Source organism: Bombus pascuorum, chromosome 15 (assembly GCF_905332965.1).
Source record: "Bombus pascuorum chromosome 15, iyBomPasc1.1, whole genome shotgun sequence".
Lineage (NCBI taxonomy): Eukaryota > Metazoa > Arthropoda > Insecta > Hymenoptera > Apidae > Bombus > Bombus pascuorum.
In genome coordinates this window covers 536,056-562,706 of record NC_083502.1, presented here as the reverse complement: position 1 = coordinate 562,706, position 26,651 = coordinate 536,056, and the positions used below count along the sequence as shown (strand labels likewise).

General features: G+C 39.6%; 2 protein-coding genes and 1 long non-coding RNA gene across 10 annotated transcripts in view; 1 reads left to right on the top strand and 2 right to left on the bottom strand.

Annotated features, from left to right (window-relative positions):
- Positions 1–3,105: 3,105 nt before the first annotated feature.
- Positions 3,106–7,615, bottom strand: LOC132914604 (uncharacterized). The gene is made up of 5 exons (XM_060973837.1): positions 7,364–7,615; positions 4,394–4,571; positions 4,168–4,322; positions 3,881–3,994; positions 3,106–3,645 (listed from the first exon to the last, which is right to left on the bottom strand). The coding sequence occupies exons 1-5, from the start codon at positions 7,381–7,383 to the stop codon at positions 3,474–3,476; spliced, it is 639 nt and encodes a 212-aa protein (XP_060829820.1). The 5' UTR covers positions 7,384–7,615; the 3' UTR covers positions 3,106–3,473.
- Positions 7,616–11,027: 3,412 nt separating this feature from the next.
- Positions 11,028–26,651, top strand: part of LOC132914594 (uncharacterized) — a 172,084-nt gene continuing 156,460 nt past the window's right edge. For 6 of the 7 annotated variants that reach the window (XM_060973814.1, XM_060973813.1, XM_060973812.1 and 3 more), the window contains exon 1: positions 19,119–19,713. The gene's annotated coding sequence lies outside the window, so the exon portion shown is untranslated. Of the gene's footprint in view, positions 11,124–19,118; positions 19,714–26,651 lie in introns of those variants that run through there. The other variant, XM_060973816.1, reaches the window with a different exon arrangement.
- Positions 11,119–26,651, bottom strand: part of LOC132914607 (uncharacterized) — a 157,993-nt gene continuing 142,460 nt past the window's right edge. The window contains exons 2-3 of one of the 2 annotated variants that reach the window (XR_009659626.1): positions 18,920–19,130; positions 11,119–11,932 (exon numbers count right to left, since the gene is read on the bottom strand). This is a non-coding gene — a long non-coding RNA (uncharacterized LOC132914607). Of the gene's footprint in view, positions 11,933–17,252; positions 19,131–26,651 lie in introns of those variants that run through there. The other variant, XR_009659625.1, reaches the window with a different exon arrangement.

The window sequence follows — 26,651 nt, the reverse complement described above, 5'->3', positions numbered from 1 at the left end:
TCTTTGTTAATAGATTCTATCGAACGAAATAAAAGCTAAAACGCACTAAAAACGCCTAGGAACGAAAAGAGGTCGATAATCTTTGCAAAGTAACTAAAAACGCGTTTATGTTACGAAGACCGTGAAAGACGACAGCCAACAGCAAGACTAATTATTATCAATTGTTTCGAAAAATACATGTGTCCTGAAAATTAATTAATACAGTATATCGATCATGCTATGAAGGATTGATATAATCGACACGTGGAAATCCCCAGCTAGAGAAGTTGCAGTGAATAACTTTTCGGAACGACTGGTGACACGAGATATTTGAAACTTTCTAACGTTCGGGCAAGCTCGAGAAACGTTTACGCAATTTCCTTCCGGCAATAGCCTTACTTTCGATCGTCCTCGACTATGTCGTAGTCGATCGAACAGAAAGGTTCGGGACTGATAACTTATCGACGTTCTACGCTCTTGCATACATCTTCTCGATCGCGTTAGAAAGCGCAGTGGCGTTAAAATGGCTCGGAACAGCAATTCTTAACCCGTCACGAGGTCCTCGCTCGCATCGTTTTGTCCAAAAAGTTGGACACCATACGGGTACTAACGTTACAACGTTTAATTTTCGAGGATTTCAAGTTCGAGTTAGACGTTGGTGGCTCGTGACGACAGAAAAATTATCCAAAGGGGGTCCGTGGTAGACAAAAGGTTAAGAACCACTGGCTTAGGAGAAGGCGCCACGTACACAGATGAGAAGCACGATCGTTATTAGCGTTGCATCTGCCGCAGCTGCAGCTGCCGACTTCGACGACATTATCGAAAGGTCAACGTAGCACTGGTCGTCTCTGGACACGAGTCACGAATATATGCACGGTGAGGTGCACTTTTAAAAGTCACTTGCACGTGACGCGCCAAGTAGGCTCTTGGGTCACGTAGACGTGTAATATATTCGATCTTATAATAGCTGTTTATCTCGGTAATTGGTAATCGATGGAAGGAAAACGCGCCTGCCGAATATCTCCCACAGTACGTGATAGTTGAAACTAGCAATTGAAAAAGTAAACGTTAAAACGAACCATACGTGAAACTAAAAAGATTGACCGTCGTTGTGGCGATTTTTATAATTATTGCGAAACCTATAAATAGACGCGCTGTGTAAACGAATTTCTGAATTCGTCGCATACGTTACATAACTTACAACAGGAATCAATCGAGACCTACAAAGTTGAAGCCGTTTTGAAGTTGCAGGGCCAAACGATAAACATACACGGAGGCCAAACACGATACTCTCCTCCTAGCGTAGTTTCGCCAGGGTACAAAGCTTTTAAATATTAAAATAAATTGGCAATTTTCTGCACTGCCGGTTGAATGTTTTGACACTCTGAATAAATTCCACACTTTGTAATTAACGTAAAAGATATAACTTAGAAAAAACGAAGCTGGCACCCCGCTGGGGTAGCCACCCACATGCTATATTTATTTTTATTTTATTTGTTTTTCACCAATAATATATAACACTTTACCAAATGTCCATAAGGACAAATTGTAAAAAACCAAAATAAAATAAAAAAAAACTTTGTAATTAGAAAACTGATTGTTTTATAGGAGAAATTCAATTAACTGAACAACAGTTTTCACACGTCGAGGACTTTACTGTATTATAGCGATAGGTTTCCAGAGGTTAATGTAACAATGGAAACGGTCGTGGTTTGTCTATATCGGACATGTACCGTGGTAGAGGTCGAGTGAAACGGGAAATTCTTAACAGAATGTAGTCCCAGTCAAGGATTACCGGTGAATAGGACATCTATCATTCGCAATTCTTAATTAAATGCCATCGACTCGAAGATACGTTTAATTTTTTATTTCTCTAAATAGCGTTCATCAACGGCAAACAAATTTTTAGCTTGATAACGTAACAGTGTACGTAAGCGACAGTAGCAACTAAAATTAGAACACTCGTAGCTATTCGAACATAAACACTATATAAGCAAACTTTCTAAATATTTCGCTAGGGTATTCCAGAGGCCGAAAACGTTTCTTATTTTTTTACGGCATGTTAAATTGTAAATTAGAAGACAACGGAACAATATTGTCGATTATTTTCGAATAATAATACGCGTTCGAGTCTCTAATTGTGTACGTAAGACACCATAAGGAAGTCTGTCACTGATAAAACGATATGTCATTGAAACAATCATTTTTCAGATATTTTATTGAAATAATTGCCAAGTGTATGAGGTACGTTTTAAGAAAAGCAACTTCTCCCGGCGACATTTCTCGATTTCTCGATTTCTCGAGTTCGCATCTCAACGTCCTCCCGTGTTATCAGACCGGTGACGCGACTCGGATGGTCTTTGCGAGTGAAATGCTTCTCGCAAAGGCTTCAAGGCCGACGAGATACTACCTCTCACTTTCCTACCTCTCGCGTATACACAACAGAGGCTGGTCGAGTTCGCCTTTCGCCCTCTCCTCTCTTCCTCCTTTTCGTCTTCTTCTTCTCCCATTCCATCCACTTCCTTTCCATCTCTCATGTTCTAGTCGTCTTTCTACCAATACGTTGGATTTTCTAGCTCCTTTGTATTTTTCGACGATATATCCCATTTGCTTTCAAGATTCTTATCTTTACGCTCCGAAAGGTCATCATTCTTTCAGGTCATAGCGCCTGCGTGAACATGGCTAAATTAACGAACGTATTAAAGGGGAAGACCGATAGAAGTAGAAGCGGCAAAATGATGCGACGAGGACGAATTGTCGATGCCAAGTGTGTTCTACAAACATGATAGTCGTAAGGCTGGCGGTTGCTAGCGGCAAGATTTCAAAGTTTGGGAGTGGTGCACGCGCGAGATGTATAAAAGATGAGAATGCGAGAGTGCAGATGGAGCACGCCCTCGACATTCCAAAGTCGGTGGTTGGAATTTCTCCTGCTTACATCGCACACCATTCTCGCGGCTATGTAAATACGCCCGAAGGAAAGTAACTTACGAGATAAAGATCGTGGCGTTAGTTGTCGATTCCTAGACTCGTCAAGGTTAGTCACATTGTAACGCTCAGCAGATCTCGAAAATTCCAATTCGAAATCCATCGCGTTAATTAATAAATTATGTACGTATTTTCCAAGTGTTTGTTTCTAGAAATTTTATTGTTATTAATTTACATCTATACAGTAAGTACCTTGAGTATTCGGTGAATGGCAGCCTTCTTCTATATACATGTCATAGTTTTCGAAATGTACTTTTAGTACGCAAATACGTTACACGAGTATCTGGCGCTTTTCTTTTGCCACGCGTTCATTTGTCGCGTTCTAATTTTTCAAACGCGGATTAGAAAAGAGAGACTTTCGTTGCAAGTTACGCGTGTTCGTCCGAAAGAAGGGAGAAGTTCGTGCCGCTTCGAACAGATCGACGTTGGTCGCTGCAATCCTTTTAATTGTTTCGTTCCGCGTTCAAGTCAAACAAAGCTGGAAACTCGCACCCCTTTTTACTATCCATTTATCCTCTGCGATAAGGTTTCGGTTTCACTTGCACCTCCTCTCGTTGGGTTTCCTCCACCTCTTCTTGCAAAGGTTTGCTTCCCCTGGATCCTCCGAACCTGCCGCGTCCCGATGACTTCGCTTCGTTCGCACCGCTCGCGGTGCTTTTGCTGCGGCTGTGCGTGGTCGCTCTGGAAATCGTAACCCACGGAACAATCATCATCCTGCTCCTCGTCTCGTACCAAATAACCATAAGCAAAATTTGATATTTTAAATTTCTATAACTTTGTTCATTTTTTCATTTCGAAAAAGCTTAATAACCTCAAACATTAAAGATGGCGCGACTGCTGTCTTAAATATCATTGCCTTTTTCCCCCCATTGAAGTGTGCTACAATAGAAAGACTATTAAAAATAGTCATAGTTACTTGGATTTTGGTGTTGTGGATTCCGAGGCGGCTTGCGTACCAGACGTTTCTCGATGCGAGGGTCCTACTTGAGCTCTTCTTCTCTTTAACGCGGCTAAGAGATCCTGGTTCGACCTTGAAACCAAAGCGATCTTCGTTATGTTATTCGAACAGTATATTCGTCGTCCGAGTCGACGGAAAATTTCAAAATTTCTATCTCGCCAGAAACCATCCGCGAATTCTAATTACTGATCGCGCTATTCCACCATAAGACGCTCGAAATTCTAGACAATGGAAGTTGCGATTACCTGAAAGGTCTGACACCGCCGCGAACTTTCTTCGAGGATTCGGTGGTCGTGGTGGGAATTTCTTCCTGCTGATCTTGATTATCGTCGAATTCCTCGTCGCCCTCTTCCTCCGCTTCCACCGGCTGCTCGACCGCTTTGGCGGTGGTCGATTGCGCCTGGAACGAGAGAGACATAGCACGTTTCTCGGTTCGGTTCGATGGTTCGTTCGAAACGAATCGTGACTCACCGGCGCTGACGATTTCCTTCCAACGTTTACTCGTCCTCGCGAAGACAATAGTCCACCCAGTCGGCCGGAATTCGATCTAGCCGGTGCAGGGGTCACCGGAGCTGCCGGCTCTTCCTCGTAATCGTATTCCTCTTCCGCCGATCTGACCACGGCTATCAGACAGCTGACCACCACCAATCTACAAAGCAAACGCGTTGTAAATACAACAGTTGTTAGTGGAACCTGCCTGCCAGTGCAAAATGAACTCGTCAGTGATGAAAATTCTGTTACTGTACAGCGAACAGCATAACTGAAACGATAATGATAGATTTTTTACAGATGGTCGTTAACATTTTACCGATCGATAGTCGATTAATCGGATTTTTGTCGCCGACATTTACCGACCGATAGTTTATTAATCAACCTTTTGTCGTCGACACTTACCGACCCATAACCTATTAATCTGCTTTCTGTCGCCGACAATCTTCCTCGTTATTTGAGCAGTAATTTGTTATTTAGTACTAAGGTACCTTTCTCAACTGCGTTGCTTCGTAAACTGCCACAGTTTTATATCAAATGAACGAAAAGAATGGTATTGGAGAGTCTAAACCGAAACAAAGGCAACGCCAGGAAGAATCTGTGCCCTTCGGACGTGCGCTACCGATCGGTAAAGTGTTAACGTCGATCCAAACGATTTTCCAACGTTGCCAATGCTTTTAATTCTCTCGTATCAGCGGAAATTCGTTTGTTCAGTGTTGTCACGTGTTGTACGGATACGATCGTCGAGTGGCATTGGTCCATTGCATAGAATGGCCGGTTCAACGAGTCGATACGTGTTCAGAGATATTTTCCAGGCGAATTGATTAGGCAGAGTTAAGAATTTTCCGAGCAAACGATTATATTTTAACGGCAGCTCGGCCTAGTTACCACGATAACTGTGCACTGCAAGTGCAGAATCTTGGCAAGTTAAAAAGCGAAGATGTTGGAGCGATAGTGAAAGGAAGCGCGATGATCGTGCACACGGAGGATAGCTCAGGGCTAGGAAACGCTTTCGTTCCTGACGAACGCCAACGAACTGAATAATCGATCGCAGCTGGTCTCGTCCACTTCCTAGTCGGTGACGCTCTCTATCTTTTCGACCATCGTGACTCGTGCAGATTTCTTCTTACCAAAGTATAGATATTTATGCAACCTTTTATTAGTCGAATATTTCAGCAAATTCCGGGAACATTCGTAGAAATTCGTATCTAATATATAAACATTCTAACGTTTCGTACGAGACCGATGTAACAGGATGGTTCGATCGAAGAAGAAAGAAAAGCGTGTTTTAATAAAAGTTTTATTCCCGAAAGAAATCAGGTTGGTTCTGCGACGCGTTAACGCGTCCCTCGCAGGATATCGGACTCGTCGGTCGTACAACTTTCGCCAAGGATCGAAAATAGAATCCGAGGACGTTGCTCGTCCTCCCGAAGGAGGGGAATCTGGTGTGTGCATGGGGATCGTAACGTACGATAGGTGGACAAAACCGGCGTGCTGATACTCGCACGCTTGTCGTTGTAGATCCGCGTATACACCAGCTGGATCGTGACCTGTGACATTCACGTACGAAACTCACTTTCTCTGGCTTGGCTCGTGCAACTCGCGCTACTCCCAGCATTTGTCGCCCCGTTTCGAGTACGAATCACGCGAGTACGTGAGACGGCTGACAAATGTCAGGGGAACTAGCCGAAACCCGTGGCCCGCCTTTGGCTGTAAAATAACATTCACCGAAAAATCGGTGAAACTCGATCGCCTCTACATACATATGTATACAGGGTCCGACGGAATAACGAGTAGCACGTAGGAATCGGGCACGAGGTGATTCCTTATGAAAGAGAAGAAAATACGCCTCCGTAAAGCTTCTTGGAAAACTTAGGCCAAGTTGGCTGAAGAATATAAAACAATCGTAACACGATTTCAAAGCAGCCGAGAAATTTCAACTTTTCTCGGATCAACCGAGTAAAACGTGATTCCACGGTCAAAGCGTTAGGTGTTTCGTGCTTTCTCGTGTCCGGCCTTATCCTGACGCAACTCTATTGCTCGCTCCAGCAACCGTGATCGCGGTTGTGACATAACGTTACGGTTGTTCGTTTTCGTGGTTACTTGGAGAAAAATATGAAAGAACAGTGTTAGTGCACGTTCTTTCGTCACGTACGGCGAAAAATTACACGCAATCAAAATTTCGATGGCTTTCAAAAACAGTTGCGTAAGGTGACTCGTCTTCTAACTGGTCTTGCCAATGTAGCGATAGACGATGAGCGTAGATAATGTCAAGGGAAAGCAATGGTAACTGGGAATCGAGAATAACTGTGCGAGACACGTTGCACGATGTTTGCAATCCTGATTCCTTGATCGATTATTATTATTATTACTACGTGTTAGATGACTGTGTTTTCTAATTGATTTCCTGGTTGAGAACAGGATCGAACGGTCTATCAGCGTTTGCATAACGCATTTCTCTATTCTTTTATTTATTAGTCGCTCGCTTTGCTTGCACTCGCGTGGCGATGGAAATTCGCTCGAGCCTGATTTCAATGATCACTTGCGACAGATACCGAATACCAGAGGGCTTGAAACGTGTAGCTCGTTTAACTACACCTTTCGAAGGCCTTGATTCAAACTGCAAGTCGAAAGGATCACCGATTCAATCACTGTCTATCGTAAATACCCGTAATCCGTAAATGTCGCTGTATCCAAACATTTGCAACGTCTTGCGCAAATTTCAAGCCAAGCTACTACTCGGGAAAAGGAACGTGAGACGATGACCGAAAGAAAAAATGAAAATTTTGAAAAATCACTGCTCCAGAGAACAGGAAATTTGAGAAAATACTCGTATTATTCTGCGTGCAATCGTAGCACTGGTCACGGGGAAAGTGCAAAGATTCGCGCAAGCAAAGTAAAAGGCAAGAGTGAGCTATTCGTGTTATATTGGATCGCGAATGGAATACTTACGCGAAAATCGCGAGCTTCATGGTAGTGGTTGGTAGGTGGACGAAATGATGATGAACGAACGAAAAGCTGGTTCCGGAAGCTGCCCTGCTGCAACGCGTGCAACGTGGAAACGTGGATCGGACTGTTACCACGGGCGCGAAGCCGCGAAGAATGAATATCGTGTAGAGGGAACCGAAAGCACACCACTGCAATCGCGGAGGCTGTATACTTTGGAGTGCCGAGTCTAGTTTCCCCTTCTCTCTATATATATATGACTCTCTCACTCTCACTCTGGCACCAACCACCCGTGGCCGAACCCATCCACATCCACCTATCGTGCATGCGACTTTGGTATATCCTGAGCCAGCGAAACACGCGATATCCACGCCATTGCCCACGCGCTCGTCCAATTTCCGTTAGAATCTTTCCTCCAGTTACGCGAGCTTCTCCTCCCACCCTTCCTCGCCGATAAATTCGACATTTTTCAAAAATTCGATACTTTACGCGAGCAGAGTCTCGTAGAAGAATCGAACTTTCAGGGACGTTGATCGAGTAACGTCTCGCTGGAAAATTACTTTTGCAGGGCTAGTGAATCACAGTTTGGTAACACGAAGCCGACTGAGCGAACGATTGAGCGGCGATCGAATCGATCGTTCCCCGAAACGAACGAATCGATCCGCTTAGGACGTGTTTTATAGTTAGATCGAGCGTAAGCAGTGAAAGTGAACGACACGGACCTCGTACCTGTCCGTAGGCAAGAATGCCAGATATCCTGCTATCGTCCCCTGAGTCCTGACTTTGTTTCCCTTTTACGATTATCAGCTTGTTATTGCTCGTCGAAGAAACTTTTACTATCTATTATTACTTGCAATGGTCTGTCATGGCGGTTGCCTCCATCGAATACGTTCTTTCATTGTCGTAACGCGTTTCAAGTACATATCGTTCTGAATGAAATTGAGAGAAACGTTGGGTAACAAAGGTGAAAGATTGGAAAGACAGCGTGCTATTTTTAACTTGATTCCACATAATCCTTTGTGTGCAATCGACGGAAATTCATTCGAGAATATGGTGAGAGGTCGTAAATTTCCAAGAGGCTAAAGAAAGCCTCCATGGTCTTGTTGGCTAGACACGGCGATTATCCTTGAAATTCCACCGTGTCGTCCGTAGAGGATAAAGTTATCTGACAGAGAAGTTATTAACGGCAGGAAGCTCGACGCTGTTTAGTTTGCTTGGTTATTGCAAAACGATTTTTTCCTTTGACTTTTAGACTTTCTTTCGATTTTGCATGTAACTCTGGAAATTTACTAACCTCTTAACCATCCTGTCCATGCGATATACGTTAATACTATATATTATAGTTATTTCTACATATTATAGTCGCTATGGTTCTATCCTGTTACAATGCCAACGAAATTTCAAAATGTTTCCTATAACGCAAATAATATGCTCATAAAAATGTCGAGTATTTTCGCGAATCACTGTATCCATAACCTAACAATTCTAGAAGGAACAATCGGCATCTACGAAAGGTAGCATCGTGTCAGTCTTCCTTCGATTCGGCTCGTGAATCGCTTTGTTTACCGATAAAATCAATTCCAGACAGGTCGCTGTTCGAACTCCTCTCGGCGTCGTCGCGGTTGGAAAGATATTCAGGATCTTCCGTGTGTAAATGTCAAGAGGTGTATTGCGGCAAGTACAATTGCGCGTTCCACATTTCAGTTGGCATTCGATACTATGTATACGAGTATGTACATCGAGCTACCGTAATTCTCTTAATCCGTACAATTAGCATACCAAGGTGAAACGATTCACGTTCTTTACCAAGTCAGATTCTTAATTTTTTAACACTTTCACGACGTATCGCGGCGGAGCGACTATCGTGCTATTACGTGTCAGTATATTTTTTCGCTTTCGCGGCTACACGAATTTTTGTGTAGAGGCTTCTCATCGTTTCGCAGAATTCTGTCGCGTTTTTCTTTAATTTAATATTTTTCCAATATTTTGGTTCACCCGAATTTTATTCGTTCAACGTTCCGTAAACAAAATCGAAGCGATACGAAAAAGCGTTCCACGTCCTTTCCTAGAAATCGGTCGGCTGTATGTTGAACCGACCGACTCGTATCGTTGGTAAAACTCGTGCTGTCACCTCTCGGCGATGTTTAGCAGCGTTCGAAAGGATTTTGCGATTCAAGGATTTACCATCTTTTTAAGATCGATCAAATGATCGAACGGAATCGATTGTGCGCTCGATTACTTCACTTCGTTGTTTTCTGCACGATCACTGCCACGCGGATTTTATACATTTTCACACATTTGCCCCGAAAACAAGGATATATTGAGATATTTTGTACCATGACGTTTAATTCTTGCCAAATATTATATCGTTTTGTACATATTACACAGTATGAAAAACCAATTGATGTATTATTTAAATGTGATAAGTGTTAAATAGCCCCATCGAATAAATATTTTGTAACCTCTAAATTCAGTTTCCTTTGATTCGAGATATCGAGATATTTGCATCTCCGTCGATTGTCAAATCCAAATAAATTCATCATAGCTTCGAATAGATTTATTAAGAATTAACTATATCTTTTTTCATGGTCATGAATGAATTTACGCCATCTTCAAAATGACTGTATCGTACAATTCATAAAATCTTGATTGCTGAAATTTACGTTTTATGCTTTAATCCACTTTCGCTTATAAATAAGAGCAGAAAGAACAAAATGCCGTTGCTTCGTTTCAACATTTACTTATTTACCGTAACAGAATGCTTGTAAGGTTAATGTTAAGTACATTCTATTTTTTATTTCAATGTTACGTAAGGCAATAAATGTATCGTATCCTTATATTTCCCGCGTGTAATCGGTTTAACGTTATTACCATGTGAAGGTGTTAACGCGATGTTCTTAAATTTTTGCAATTTCCCCGGATCGATCGATGATAAATCTGAAGTTCCAAATTTGATCTCCTCCGTTTTACAACAAAATTGTACATGGAGTACTTCTGCGAATTACAGGTAACCACCTGTTCCCAATTACACCACTTTCTAAATGAACGATCGTACATCAACTCCATCGATGATTAACGAGACTTCGATCGATCAAAACAAACGAATATTTCGAGATTGAACTTATAAATTATATAAATATTAACGATATATTCTTGCAAAAAAATTTTGCAATGTATTTGCATATGTCATTTTCAAAATAGGTGATCTATGAACTTCTACTTCGTAATCGAATTTCGTGCGTAACCGTATCAATGAAATTTCAAAGTGTTTCGTACAACGCTTATAATGTATTCATAAAGATGTATATACAAGTGTTGGAATACTTTCCAATCTCGTCGAAAAGAATTTCGGAAGGACGAATGAAATGGCGGCAAAAAGCGAGTGCCATTGAATTTCGTATTCGGCTTGGGCCGAGCAGTAGCGCCATCCGGTAAAGTAGCTGCAACGCGAACTAAAAGAGTCGAGGCTCTTGTCTGTCACTTGTTGCATCGCCGTCGGCCTGACGTTCGTCCGCTCCGGGCCCGGCGTGCCTTTACCGGTGCACTCTTGTGATTTTTTTATCTCCCACGTTCTTTTCTTTTCCCTATCATAGTTCACGTCGAATCGTCGTATTTTTCTCTCGATAACGGTGCCAGTTATTCATCAGAACCTTTTTCAATCAGCTAATTGTCAGTGTCGCGTGTTTTTTTTTTTCATCTCGCGTATCCTTGGATGTTCGTCGAAGTTTGCTGCTCTCGCACCAGTGTATCATTTTCCTTCATCATGGTGAGTAAACGATCTACATTGATAGAACAGAGGAAAATATCTCCTACTATACATATATATATGTAGATTTATTATTATTTCTTTTTTAATTTTTTTATTTTTTGTAGATTATTTCTTTTACATTCGACTTTGTATATATTGCTTTTACTTTAATTCGATCCACGTTGGCGCGTAACTTGGAATATTCAAACGACACGAGCGATTGTTATCGATAACTTTGATATCTTCGTTGATAGGAAGTCTATTTTAAAAAGCTTACTTTTCTGATTCACTAAGTATACTCGCGCAGGTGAAAGGTGAAAGAATGTGTCGGAGGTATACGGCAGGTTGTTCGTATTCACGACGAATCTCGTTGCTCCTTCGAGAGAAGGGGGCACAATGGCTGCGTAAAGTTAGGTGTGATCACGCATGCACGCTTTATCTTAAATCGTCTCTTCCTCTTCTATCTCCTCTGTCTCAAATAATTCACGCTTAGCTCGATTCGATCGGAAAGATAGAAATCTCGCGAACTGAGAAACCCGAGTTCTCCTCTACATCTATAACACGTATGTATGTGTTCGTCGAACGCGTTTCGTTGAACTTCGTGAATGCTTAACTCGTGTGCCCCTATATCTGTTGTTCAGCGTTGCTCTTTGGGTCGTTCCTTTGTTTCCTGGTCCGATACCTCTGTACTCGGAACACGATGGACGCTGTACTACGACCACCATTTCTCCGCTCTTTCTCTCTTCCATCTATTTCTGTTTCTCTCTTTGCCTCCTACTCCTCCTGTTTCGTCTCATTCTCGCAAGCAACTCGAGTACGGCCGTTCTCTAGAAACCAGTTTCCATCTGTCAGCGTCCAGTTTCACGTACGCGCCTACGTGTGTATATAGCTACATAGATATGCGCGGTATATATATGCAATGATTTTTCGTTTCTCGATGCACACCGCACGAGTGCAGCAATCTCGCTGACCCACGGCAACCTCCATTGCAACTTTCGTCGAAGCGGTTGCTGCATCAGTTTTTCGCTCGCGTCTTATTCGTTTGTGCATATTATTGCGTTGATTTCCAGATTTCCAAAGGAAAAGCTAGATTTACGGAAATAATCAGCGTCCGACGATACTACCGCAACTAACTCTTTCATAAAAGATATAACCTAACAAACACGAAGATGACACCCCATTGGAGGTAGCCACCCACATGCTATATTTATTTTTATTTTATTTTTTTTTTTACCAACAAGATATAACACTTTACCAAATGTCCTTCAGGACAAATTGTAAAAAAAAAAAAAAAAAAAAAAAAATGAATTCGAATGCTACGTTTGAATTCTATGAAACCAACGGTAAATCTTCGAACAAAAAATGGTGAGAAGGCAATTCGGAAAGTTTTCGCCGAATACCTGTAACTAAGAATGGTTGAACGCGTACGCGGGGATGGCGGTGTGGTTTCACAAGATTCGTCCTAATCCCACATCTTCAACGACCATCTGCTCCTCCGCATACTTTGCTTTTCTTCGCAGCTCCCTGCAGTCAGCCATTCCTATCCTCTTGATTTCAAAGAACCGAGACGTTCCTCTGGCACAACAGAGAAAGCAGAAGCTACGAGTAGGTATAAACACAACGGTCGAAGACACGGTATTCCCCCGGTACGAAACGAGAACGATCACGACGACTACGGCGGATTTAAGCCTCCGACACTTGAATCACAGCTCCCTCCCTCTATTTCTCTGTCTCGTTCTTCTTACAGCGCTCTTCCTGTACGTGGTACAGCCGTCTTGCTTCTATCAATGAATTCGAGAACGTAAAGCAGAGGCTCACGTATCCGCCTATTTTGGTGCAGACGTGCGCCCTTCGACTTTCGTTAGGGGAGAAAATTATTTCGGTCGAGGCGAGCTCTTTTCTCCGACCGCTGTTTTATCCTGTGTCGAACGACTAACCTTACTGTATTATTTTCCCAGAAATGTTCATTATCGGGAAAGAAAGTTTCGTTGCAGTGAAATTTCGTACGAGGAGCTAAGCAGTGCACGTAATCAACGCGAGTTACGTAAACTCTTACTGGCTAAGGCATTGGCTCGGTACCTACGACAGGCTCTATTGGATTGGAAACTAATTGATTGCGGATCATTACCACCTAATGACAAAATCCGCAATCACTTAGTTGCCAACAAGTCGCAAGTTTTTTTTTATTTTTTTTTTTATTTTGGTTTTTTACAATTTGTCCTGATGGACATTTGGTAAAGTGTTATATCTTATTGGTGAAAAAAAAAATAAAAATAAAAATAAAAAAAAATAAAATAAAAATAAATATAGCATGTGGGTGGCTACCCCCAGCGGGGTGCCAGCCTCGTTTATTCTAAGTTATATCTTTTATGTCCCGTAGCAAGTAAATGTGATCGTTAAGGTTTGTCTCTCTGTCTGATATCAATAATCAGAAAAAACCTAAAAAGTTGTGGTCGAGCCTTAAACGTTTGGTACCACGTTGTTTGCTCGTTACTTGCCACTTGACTGGTCTTGGCTGGACCAGACTCGAGAATTGTCGACTTCATGCTGAGACTAACTCGCAGCATTTTCTTTATGACAAACTGCAAGTTATCGCGAGATCGCACGCTTATTAGTATTAATTGTACCAGACGGTGCACGTGTCCGAATATCAACGCGAGTATTCGAGAGAAATTCAAAGGTATCGGGAAGAATAAGGAAATTATAGGCGAGAGACGCGTGCCTCGTGGTGCACGAGAGCGCGTGTCTACGCGTATTATCCAGCCAACGACGTTTCCTCGCGTAATTGCACGTTTCAACTCTATAAATATTAACGAAGAGTGGAAGAAACGATGCTCGTCTAGACGACCAAGCCTCGAACCGTTAACCGAGACATAGCGAGAACGTTTGCCGCTTCTATAAGAAGCTTCCATTCCTTCCAGAAAAATGCTCACACTCACGCACACTTACATGTGTGCATATGTACATAAGTAGTACTACCATCAAAGAATAGCGCGAAGCGTGCCTTGCACAAAGCGTATTATTTTTCGAAGAACTCGACGTAGATAAGAAAACTTGGCCGTTTCTTATCGATAATAACCAGCGGTGCGGCAACGTTCCTGATCGCTTTCTACGCTATTCTCGGTCTTTCGCCTCGCCCTTTTTATTATCCTGTTTATTGCATTACTTCTTATTATACCTGCACGCTCGCTTTAGGATAGCATTAGTCGAATCAATTTCTCGTTTTCCATATTTCCTCTTAATGTATCTACAGTTTAAGGCAGTTTCTCATTCTTTCGTTGTCGTAGGTATCGCAGACTGTCTGCGTCTCGTAATATACGACAAATCTGATTAGCTGTGTGAGGAATTTGAACACGTTGAAGCTTATGCGACTTATAGTAAATAATCCTGCCGTACGTGTAGTATACAGTGCATGAGTATTTGGATACTTTCGATTATAGCAAATATATCAAATATATTTCTTATCAAATTCTTTAATCTAATTCTTGCGCCTGATCTTATCTCAGCCAGCTATATACAGTTGGTTGATATCGATAAACACGATAGTCGATATTAATTAGTGTAAATAAAAGAATAAGAAAAAGCTAAGGAAACCGACGCTAAATGAAGTGATTTTAATCGCATCTGTTCGATGTTGAGGTTCTGCAATTATTTTTCAATCGATTATTTCAGTCTCAATTTACTATAATATTTAACCACTTACGACAAGAAGTAAAAAGTTAACAGTAACCAGATCTCCTACTATTACGATGTTGGGTTGGTAACTAATTTTTTTTTTTTTTTTTTAGTTTATTTTGGTTTTTTACAATTTGTCCTGAAGGATATTTGGTAAAGTATTATATCTTATTTATTGGAGAGAAAAAAATAAAATAAAATATGACTACCCCCAGCGGAGCGCCATCTTCGTGTTTGCTAGGTTATATCTTTTATGTGGTATCATTTGATGGTATTGACAAACTCCGCAATTACTTAGTTGCTAACCTAATAGAAACGTGAATATTTCGATTGAGTTGTATCGAATATTCAACTATTTTTTATGTCTCTAAATCCCAAACTATCGAACTCATTGAGACGTGTCCTATTCTCTGTGGTTGCTAGATGGCGGATATTTATGCAAATTCATATAACACAACTAGGAAAGTAGTACCTAGACAGCGATTTGTTCCACCGAGCAAATATTCCAACAGGTACTATACCTTCTTTTATTTTGTTTTCTTTTATTTTTGCATATTACGTGACATACTCGATCATACTTGTACCTTTCAATTTCTGCCATTAAACGCTTAAAAGTTCACTGTCTAATAATTGCAAATCGAAATACCAAGAGCTGCAAGCTTTGCGTGTTTTTGTTTCTTTCTTCGAAAACACGCGATATCCACGCCATTGCCCACGCGCTCGTCCAATTTCGGTTAGAATCTTCCTTCGAGTTACACGAGCTTCTCCTCCGACCCTTCCTCGCCGATAAATTCGACATTTTTCAAAAATTCGACACGTAAAACTCCACTGTTTAATAATTGCAAATCGAAATACCAAGAGCTGCAAGCTTCGCGTTTTTTTGTTTCTTTCTTCGAAAACGCTTGCCGTCAGTGTCGATAATATTCGCACATGTTGCACAAGCAGTCGTTTACCTTGCAGCTAAATCCTGACACGGTTTCCCCGACTTGCTCGCTCTCGGCAAATTGTATTCGGCCAGGCCGAGCGCTTTGACGAGACAAAAGTTGGCGAACGGAATTGGCTCGGAACGAGGTAGACCGCTTTGGACAGAACATCGTCCGGATCGTAGGGATTCAGCGCGATCGACACGATTCCAAACGGCCGTATATCGGTGTCGAGGTCGGCACAGCCGATTCCTTTTATTCGCGAAAGCTGATTAAATCGAGAGAGAATTCGAGACGATGGTAACGGCGAAGGAGAACGTTCGGGGAAAGCAACCAGGGCCTTGTTATTCTTTGCTCGCTTACCATCAAGGGTGTTGCTTATCGTAGTTCGTAGTACGTATCAGTAGTGCTCAGAATAGTTGGCAGGTCTGTGGAGATAGGAGAGTCGTGAGACGATGTGAGAATGATCCTAAATAGACTGCAATTATACCTGTGCAATTATATCGCTTTATGCAATTTTGCATTCCTATTAACACTAGAACTACCAATTAGCTAACACGAAACTATTTCTAATTATGAAAACCAGTGAAAATGACTGGTCTTTAAAAAATTGATTTATTTGATTTATTACTTTCTTACCGAAGGATGTACATGTTGTGTAGTACATTTTTGCTATTATTTATCTATCTGGGACTCCTAAACGAGAATTGACACATTTATAAAATTGTAGAACCAGTCATTTTGATTAGTGTGGTATTTCTAGTGTTAGCGATCTAGCGATCGATCCGGAATTTTCCTGACGACTGGTATCGTCATATTGAAGCATACGCGGTAAAAATTTGAAAAATGTGTGGCAAGTTCTAGAGAACGAGGGAACTGGTTAATTGGGGTTCGATAAACAGATTGCAACACAATTTTACATTTTGATTGGTATTGGTATAAGTAGCCTTGGTACAAAATTATTTTCATAAAATTCATAAAATGAAATTCATATAAATACATAATACATAAATAATATAAAATACATAAAAATCAAAATAAAATTCATTATATTATTCTTTTAGTTATTGTTACACCACTCATTTTCACTGGTATTGGTAGCCTTGATACAAAATTATTTTCAGTTTGAATACAAAAAAAAAACAAAATAAAATTCATTATATTATTCTTTTAATTATTGTTGCACCACTCATTTTCACTGGTATTGGTATAAGTAGCCTTGATACAAAATTATTTTCATAAAATACATAAAATGAAATTCACATAAATACATAATACATAAATAACATAAAATACATAAAAATCAAAATAAAATTCATTATATTATTCTTTTAGCTATTGTTGCACCACTCATTTTCACTGGTATTGGTATAAGTAGTCTTGATAAGAAATTATATTCAGTTTGAATACAAAAAAATAAAATTCATTATATTATTCTTTTAGTTATTGTTGCACCACTCATTCTCACTGGTATTGGTATAAGTAGCCTTGATAATAAATTATTTTCAGTTTGAATACAAAAAAAAAAAAAAAAAAAAACAAAATAAAATTCATTATACTATTCTTTTAGTTATCGTTGCGAAAGTCATTACATCATTGCGGAAAAAAATATAACATGAAGTAGGAATGCTAAAATAAAATTATAAAACCAGTCAATTTGGTTGGTGTGGTAGTTCTAACGTTAATACGTAACACGTGTACACGGTGTGAAGAAACGTTTGTTCGAAATCCACAAATACGTCTCGATAGTATTTAGGGGTATTTATGGGCGGGACTGTGCATGCAAGATGTTTCGAACTTAAATGGTCACACTGCGAGACTTTGATCTACGAGCAAAAAGAAAGAAAAGAAGAAAAGGATGTTGGTAATACCTGGAAAAAGATGGTCAGAGTGTTGACCTAGGCAACATATTTCGAGCTCGTGAAGATCAGCGAGGAGGAAATTAATGCACAGGCAGGAAGAACAAAAATGCTATACAAAGTTATTGAAATTCAGGAAAATTCTCAGGATCGTCGTAGCGTAATTAATTCCATTGTTCGTTAATGCGAAGCATGTGTCCGTCCGCAAGGACGATATTCTGAAACGAAGAATTAAAAGTAATTATCTTTTCTTATATTCTTACATTTCATGATTATTCACGTCACAGAATTACAACGTGCACGCCACATTTGTTGTTTTTAATTCTGTAACAAAGCGTCTATCGACAAACTTCGTATAGCAATTTTTTTTTTTTTTACCTGTAGAATAAACTTTCACGGTTTGGCCGTTTAAGTTCGGGACACCCTGTATATATGCAACATATAAAATTAACGAAAGTGTAACATTTTTTCTAAGAGAACGGTCGAGTTGCGACCTGATTTCTGTGAGATCTTCGATCCTCGCTTTGCACACGAAAATCTCCATCAATACATGTACAAGGTGTACGATACGTTCGTGACAGCCAAGAGATTTCTTCGTATTCTTCGTACTGTACAGTGGCTGCGAAATGCATTAGTGCGTAGCCTTAGTTTTAAACGAAACGTTTTTCAAACGATTTTCATAACACCTGTCGTACCTTCGTACCTTCGTTATTCAATTAACGCGTGAAAATGGTGCAACAGCTCGTAGAAACGTTTTAACAAATGCCATTGACAACAGATTATCTTGTACGGCTGCACGTCGACGCATTATGACCGAACGTATCTCTCGACGAGGCGAAGCTCTTTGCATTCGTTGCGAGACATTTCAATACATAAAATCACGAAGATTCCCGCGAAAATAGAGCTAATACCCAAACAAGTATCGCCGGCAGTTTTTTAAACTATCTCGATGAATTTGTGGCGTGACTGTATAGATGATATCAGATCTGCGCGACTCGCATCGTTGGGCGAGTAACTAAATACATAAACAAACAAATATATGGCGAGTATAACCTCGGAGAACAACGCTATAAAAAGTGCTGTAACACGTGGCTCGTTTAAACTCCGCTCGAGATATGCGGCAAAAAATCGTGTCCAGAAGGAAAAAAATTCCAACGTTTCGCCAAGATGGCAGTTGGCAATATTCGAGCGAAATAACCTTAAAATGTATCTGTAGTAAATGAAATAACGCGAACAGCTATGCAGGCGATTCAGGCGTGCAGTGAAAGCCTGAAAATTATCCGAGTTGGTCATGTTGAGAGTCACTGAGTAGCTGATCGCTGATACGGCGATGCGTCATAAGTAAATACGCGCCTACCTGTAACTCGTTATCGGTGTTAACTGTGGTCCCCTGTGTCGAATAGAAGTGGCGTCGGTTGGCGATCAGTTGGTCGGACCACGAAACGAAGCGTGTCGGTCGTCGCGAGAGTTCTCCTCGCGTTCGCGGTTACTTCCAATCCATTCTCTTCTGTTCGTCATTCTCGACGAGCCGTTTCTTGCTCTTTCTCTCGCCTTCCACCCCCCACCTTCTCTGTTTCACTTGCTCTACGTGCATTACGCGATCGAGAGTCGCAGTCGGTCGCCAGTGTTGGCACAGAGGCATCGTTGACGCCGTGTCCCTTCTATCTCTCTCTCTCTCTCTTTCTGTCTCTCCCTCTCTCTATTTATTCATCTCTTTTTCTCTTTTTTCTCTTCCTCCTTTTACGTTCTTTCCCTTCCTTTTCGCTCTCTTCTCTCGATTAATTCTTCCCTCTCTCCGTTTCTGTTCTCCTTCTTCCTAGCGATGCGCCGTGCATCCGACGGTACTCGCTCGCTTTCCATCCACATTCGCCACATCTTACGCCTTTTTTCCATCCTGGTCGTTGGATCGTTGCGTTATCTTCCCATCGAATTGTAGTAAGTCGAACGATCCTGCGTAAGGTGGATTCGGTGATCGGTCGGTCGCACCGTGTTCCAGCAGTGAGTGTGATCTTTCTCGTTGCCGAAGATTTGTTCGAATCGTGGCGTTGAGGTCTGCGATTATACGCGTAGCAGTGGAAATACCATACAGCGGTGGGAGTCGATGCTGCGAAAGGGATAAGCGCCGGAGATTTCAGGAAGGCTGAAAGTTTGGTAATTAACCTTTGACAGATTTATACAGTGCCGCGGATCGTAGAATAGCTTTGCAAGCCGATAGATGGCAGTGATCTTCGTTTCACGACTGCTTTTTACAATTAACGAACCCAGTCTTTTTGTATAATTATGAGGTCGCAGATTCATAGAAATAATAATCCGACTTTTCAAATGATACGTTCGTGCAAAAAGTTGTCGAAGGACGAATAAAGTAGCAAGCAACGAGGTCGCGATCGCCGATAGCCTAGCGTTCAACCAACGATATCTCTGCGTTTGTAGGAAACTTGAAACTACAGAATTGCACAGGATGCACGTAATATGAAAAAAGGCATAAAATATGGAAAATAATAGCGCTTTCTATAATACGTAACAAGTAAATCAAGCTTCTAACGTTCTCGGCTACACATTCTCAGAAATATAAATTCGCATGAGAATCCGCGCATCTACCGATGAAGAGGACGCGCGTTTATCGCTGCGATGATTCGCTCCTGATGCTCTCTGACATTGCTTACGCTTATTTTAGGTTAGAAACTATACCACTTAATGACAAAATCCGCAATCACTTAGTTGCCACCCAAGTTACCTGAGCAAATTCTACTCGAGATAAGAATAACGGCGAATGGGATGTTGAAGAAAAGAAAAAGAAAAAGAATAATTTAAAATAACGAGTCTTTTCACGTATGACACTTCCACACATGTCTTTCTCCTGAATCTTCGCGCGCAACAACTTCGTAGCAAATGTAAGACATTTATAAAAGATTTTCGCAAGCCTTGAAATATTTTCCCTCTGTGTATTTCTGTAATTATATTCTAGAAAAATATCCAAAAAGTCAAAATTGACATTTTTCTAGTTTCACGATAGAACAGCCTGTTGAAGGCGTTCCACCGTTCGTATAATCGTCGTTCAGAAACTTTCAATCTCTTCTCGTCGATGCTAGGCACGGCCGAGAGTACTCGATATTTATCGCGAGTGCTCCTCCTAACTGCCAACCGATAATTCCACGAATGGTTACGTGCGTACCCCGAACGTGAACGCCCAAGAGTATTTGCACGTTAATCCCTTCAATGTTCGTATCAACTTATTTTCTTAATGCCAGCAGTTGCTCGCGAAAAGAAACCGTAACGGATTTCCTTTATCCTTTGAGGCGCTGTACTAAAGCTGATGCGTTTCGGAATATGTATTGGCTTGGTGACTAAGTGATCGCAAATTTTGTTACTAGGTGGTATTAATAACACCCGTAATCACTTAGTTGCCAACCTAATAGAATTTGAGAATTTTTCTTCCAAGTAATTGCGATAATAAAATGTTCAGATTTGTTGATCGGTACGAACGTTGCTACGCGGTTTTGGCCTTGGAATTATACAATTTTTGAAATAATAGACAAATTCTACGTCACGTTGCAAAATGTCATAAAAAATATAACCTAGCAAACACGAAGATGGCACCCTGCTGGGGGTAGCCACCCACATGCTATATTTTATTTTTATTTTTTTTACCAATAAATAAAATGTCCTTCAGGACAAATTGTAAAAAAAAAAGTTGCAAAATGTAGCACGCGGAATATGTTTCGGAGATTTCAAGAACATCGGATAGGTGATTCGTGGCTGGAAATATTTCGCCGGTTAGAAAAATGTATTTTTGAGAAAAACGTAAGAGAAGCTTCCGCGTAACATTTTTCCATAATGAATCTTCCGCGTTTTTGTCGCTGTAGCTTCGTCAGGAGTTTGAAGCCTGATCATCGTTTGAAACGCGATATTCTGGAAACCTGAAATTTTAAGAAAATGAAAAGAAACTGAAATTTGTACAATTTTTAGAAAAAATATTTTTTAGTTTTTCATATGTATTATTTGATTTATGTCCAAGTTCGTGGAAGTAGTCGGCTGTAGCGTAAATGTCCCATAACAATTTATCGATAAGATTGGCGATTTAAAAAAAGAACATTGTCGCGACTAAAATCGTCTCTTAACGTCGCCTGCAATTCATTTCGTAACGAGTATGCGCGGAATGTGCTCATCGGCGTTCCTCATTTATGTAATCATCGTAAGCGATGATTATTCGGCCAGGATGCGTCTTACAGGGACTTTTTGAAATGCAACAAACGTAGATAAATAATCGAATCTTCTGTTCTGTGCAACGAAAACTAGTCTGTTGTTATTTTGTATTTTTTGTATTATTTTGTATTTTATTGTAGTTGTTATTTTGTATTTTACACTACCAATGCAGTTGACAAAGCGAACAGGTTTATTTTTATATTTCCTGAGGATTTTAAAACTCTGTTACTCTTGCGACCTTTCAGTTTTACTCATCTCATTCGAAATATGTCGTTGCAACGACCAGCCTCGTACGATCCGCCTATTGATACTCAAACGTTGGGTTGGCAACTAAGTGACTGCGGATTTTATCATTACCACCTTATTGCAAAATCCGCAATCACTTAGTTGCCAACCCAATACAACAGAGTCGTGAAAAGTACACGGCATGAATTTTTGCGTTTTGACGCTCGCTTGCCTGTCCAAGATATTGTCGCGAACATGATTACGATCCCATGTTTCATAAATGAAGTAGGATCACGCTAAAGAACAGTAGAAAGATGGCCGATATTATTTTTGTATTTTTTATAAATAATCTGCTTGATCGCTTTCCACTTCATCGTGTTATAAATTTGAACGCACGTTCGCGTTTCCTACGCAATTATCTTCTGGTTTTCCGGGTTGAATTCCTCATGAGCGACGTTAGAAACAGCGAGCCGATTTATCAGGATACGTGCGCGCATACTAATGCCATATCTGATCCAGTTGATCTCTTTTCTCTATCCCTTCGCAACTTCAAACATTCCGTGTTTAACGCTTAAACAATCATAGTGTAATATCTTATACTTATTTATGTATTAGGTTGTCCGAAATGTTTTTTTCGTTTTATAAGAAAATAATAGACGCACAATGTTTTCTGTTTTTTATTAATTAATTGAATTATGCAGGAACGTAATAATAGAAATAGAACGAAATGGATCATACCTAATTCAATAAAATAATATAAAACAGAAATTGTAGTTCAACTATTACCACCTTATGAAACGAAAGAAACTTTCCGGATAACCTAATATCTGTGTGCATATTGCTTAACACGTAAATGTAACGTATAGGGAACATCTGATGTCGTTTCATTCTCACAATTATGGTTTTCGATTCTCACGGTACCCTTGACAATGTAAATCTTCCGATACTGCACAGGGGGAGCATAATATCTTCTGTAATTTTTGCTGTTAAAATAGCTAAAGGTATCGTTGTACTATCAGAAAGCTAAAGAATTCACATGTTGTTTCATATACAACAACGTGTACGTAACATATACGTGGTTATTGTAATTCCATAAATCACATTAATCACGTAAATTATTTTTTAAAAAATTCTTCCGAACCTTTTCTCTGACAATATTATCTTATAATTTTTACATTTTTAAATAAATGAATATTCTAGTATAATATAATATAATAAATGAGTTTACTATTTAATAACTTAACCTTGCTATGTTTATCCTTTTCTAGCGTATTATACTAAAAAGTAAAAAGAAAAGTAAGTAAAAGTACTATTTGCGGAAGAAACTAGGTGGCTGCTTGTATTAGGTTGGCATCATTGGGTGGTAAAGACAAAATCCGCGATCACTTAGTTACCAACTCAATATAAGGTACGAACTGATAGAGAGATCGAAAATCGTTGCGATATTCCGTCAACAATGGAACAGGGTTCCTCGTGAGCGCGCCACGGTCGTTGCAACGCGTGCATCCTGCAAACCGACGGTCGGCAATCGACAAAGAAACTCGCTTCACCCTTCCGATACTATCTAACGACGATAATGGGATAACGAGAGTCAGGATAATTAACCGAGAACGGTGGTACTCGTTGAACCAATCGAGTCTGTCAATTATTAGCCCGACAGCAGACGTTCATTTCAGACTTTCAGCCTATCTCATTCTCCGCTTCTCTTCTCTTTCGATTTTTCCCCAATTCCGTGTAACTTTTCTCTGCTTTCGTTTCTCGTGTTCGTTCTACCTTGGATGGAGATTACAGTCGAATTTAGTTACGGTCAGCAAACTGTCTGTGTTAGGAAATTTATGGCCCGTAGAAAATTACTCTGTGTTTCTTCGGCAAGAGTTATGGTTGCTCTGTTAACGTTTCGTGGAACACACCGCTACTTCTCCATCGCGGCTCTTAATTCCTCCCCTTTTTTCCCCTGGCAACCGAATTAACGTGGTTTTACCGAAACTCTTATCGATACTTAACAGCGCGTAATTTATCCACGAAAATTCTATTTTCGTTCTTTCACGTTTGTTACGAAAGTCTTTGACAATTGCAATTTCAATTACTCCAATTGTTTCGTCAATTAAAAGTTAATAAATCTGGAAGATTAAGCCTTGCTACAGTCTTCGGTTCAACTTTCGGTTCAACAAGCGTTTAGGGCTTTGCGGTGTTTGAGTCGAAAGGGACTGGAATATCAGAAATTCGTAAATAAGTAAGTGTTCAAGGAAATGTAGAGGTCGTGTTATAAATATCTTTTGCGATATTTCTCGTCGCAAAAGTCCAATATGCTCAATGGCCGAATTAATCGATCTAATTAATCGAATAATTGCTGATTATATAATAATTATTCTTAATGACATAATGTAAATTTATCCTGAATATTTATCGATGATACATCATACCCATGAACAATAACACGTATTGGTATAACAGTACTGTGTCAACATAAATTTGTGCTGTTGCAAATACAACTTCATCCGGAATTAATTCCATTATTCTTTCAACCATAATTATTTACACATCAAAATACAAATACTAGAAAAAGTATAATAACGTCCTTTTACGTTTGAAATATTCTTCTCTTAGAGTATGATATATTATTAATTTAATTAATATAATTATTTAAATAAAAAAATATTTTCAATATATATATATAAATTTTATATTAACCATTGATAATAAAATCACTCCTATAACTGAGATTGTTATATTTAATACTCTTATATATATGTAAATAGCAGAACTATCATTATCAGAAAAATTGAAACAATAGAAGCCAGTCCAAAGATCATCAACAGTCCTGTTCTTATAGTTAAATCAAACTGTAACATTATTTACATTATTTATAATTATTGTTTAGAATATTTTCTGTTATTTTATATGTCATACAAGTTTCATAGCCAAGTAGCTTAGAAAATGTTGTAATACTCTTATAGATGTAAATAGCAGAACTATCATTATCAGGAAAATTGAAACAATAGAAGCCAATCCAAAGATCATCAACAGTCCTGTTCTCATAGTTAAATCAAACTGTAACATTATTTAAAATTATTTATAATTATTATTTACAATATTTTCTGTTATTTTATATGTCCTACAAGTTTTATAGCTAAGTAGCTTAGGAAGTGTTGATAAGACTTATTCCTAATGTAATTAAAGTTGTCATACCTAATCCCATCAGTATTACTTTAACCTCTAAAAAGACTGATACAAAAGCTAAGTATGACGTAGAAGGTAAATAATAATTTTTTAGTACTGAAAGTTAAATTACATAAAAGACATCCAATTAATAAGAACCTTACCAATGTAGTTAGCCATATTATAATTGAAAAGTGGAGTGCGTCTAGCTCTTTCAGATATAAATATAACGCAAAAAGAAATGATGATGAAGCATATGCTAATAAAATTATGGATTATTTATTAGATAATATATGTAAAATAGTTGCCAACACAATAGTTGTAATATTTACGTGCATAGCTATAACCCACATATACCAATGAAATTATCATAAATTTTCTGGCCCCTACAAGCAATTTCAAAAAAGATTATGTAACTTTGCTCGACTCGTAGACGCATCATAGCACTTGAAAATCCAGTTATTTTTCGATTTTACGTTATATAACTCGCTGTAAAATCGACAAACAATTTTACCAAACGATAGCCCCAATTAAAAGAAGTAACTTTCGTCCGATAGCGTGTTTCCTATCTCTTACAATTAGTATCGGAAAATAACTGGATTTTCAGGGGTCAATCCTATCCCTTGGTAATAGTTATATATCTTCCGTATATCCCTAAAGTATCATAATTCTTCGAATTTGCGCGTCTTCCCTTGACAGCATTATTTTATGTTATTTACCTTCCCATTCGACTTTAGTATTTCTCACGATTTCGACATATTAGGTTGACAACTACGTGATTGCGGATTTTGTCACTAGGTGGTGACAATTGTCAATACCACCTAGTGACAAAATCCGCAATCACTTAGACGTCAACCCAATAGTATCTCACTTTGATCATTGATTTCCATCGCTAAATCGTGTTCTAATTACTTGGGCAGAAAAAAGGCGTTATATTTTTATTGCATTTGACCAGAGACAATAGGATTTCAATATAACAGCCAAGGGAACAGAAACAGGCATATTACAGACATATTACAGCAGCAGAAACAGCAATACAGACACAAGGATGATAAACCTGTGGAGGAAGAATGAACTCATTGACGACGAGAAAGAACGGAATTTCACAGCAGCGTTAAACATAAGGACTTCTCTACCCAAGCGAACACTTTCAAATTTACATCGATGTTCGATGATGGCTTTCTTCGTTTGTTTATTGGAACAGCTCGAAATCGAGCCGATTACGTCAACCTTCGATACAAAACATTTATGTAATCGGTGGCGACAGAGTATATTTTTGTAATCGACTGCTTCGTAATGCTACACCGACGTATTAATTTCAATAAAGAACACGTATTGCGTTTCCTCGAAGCGTACCGTTCCTCCAGGCTGTCGCCACTATCTTTCTCTTTAGTTATCTTTCGTTGTTTCAGTTTCGGTAACGATCGTGGAAAAAGCGGAAGCGAGGTCTAAAACCAACCAATTTCCATCCTCCTTTCCTGCTCTCAAGAAGTTTCATCTAA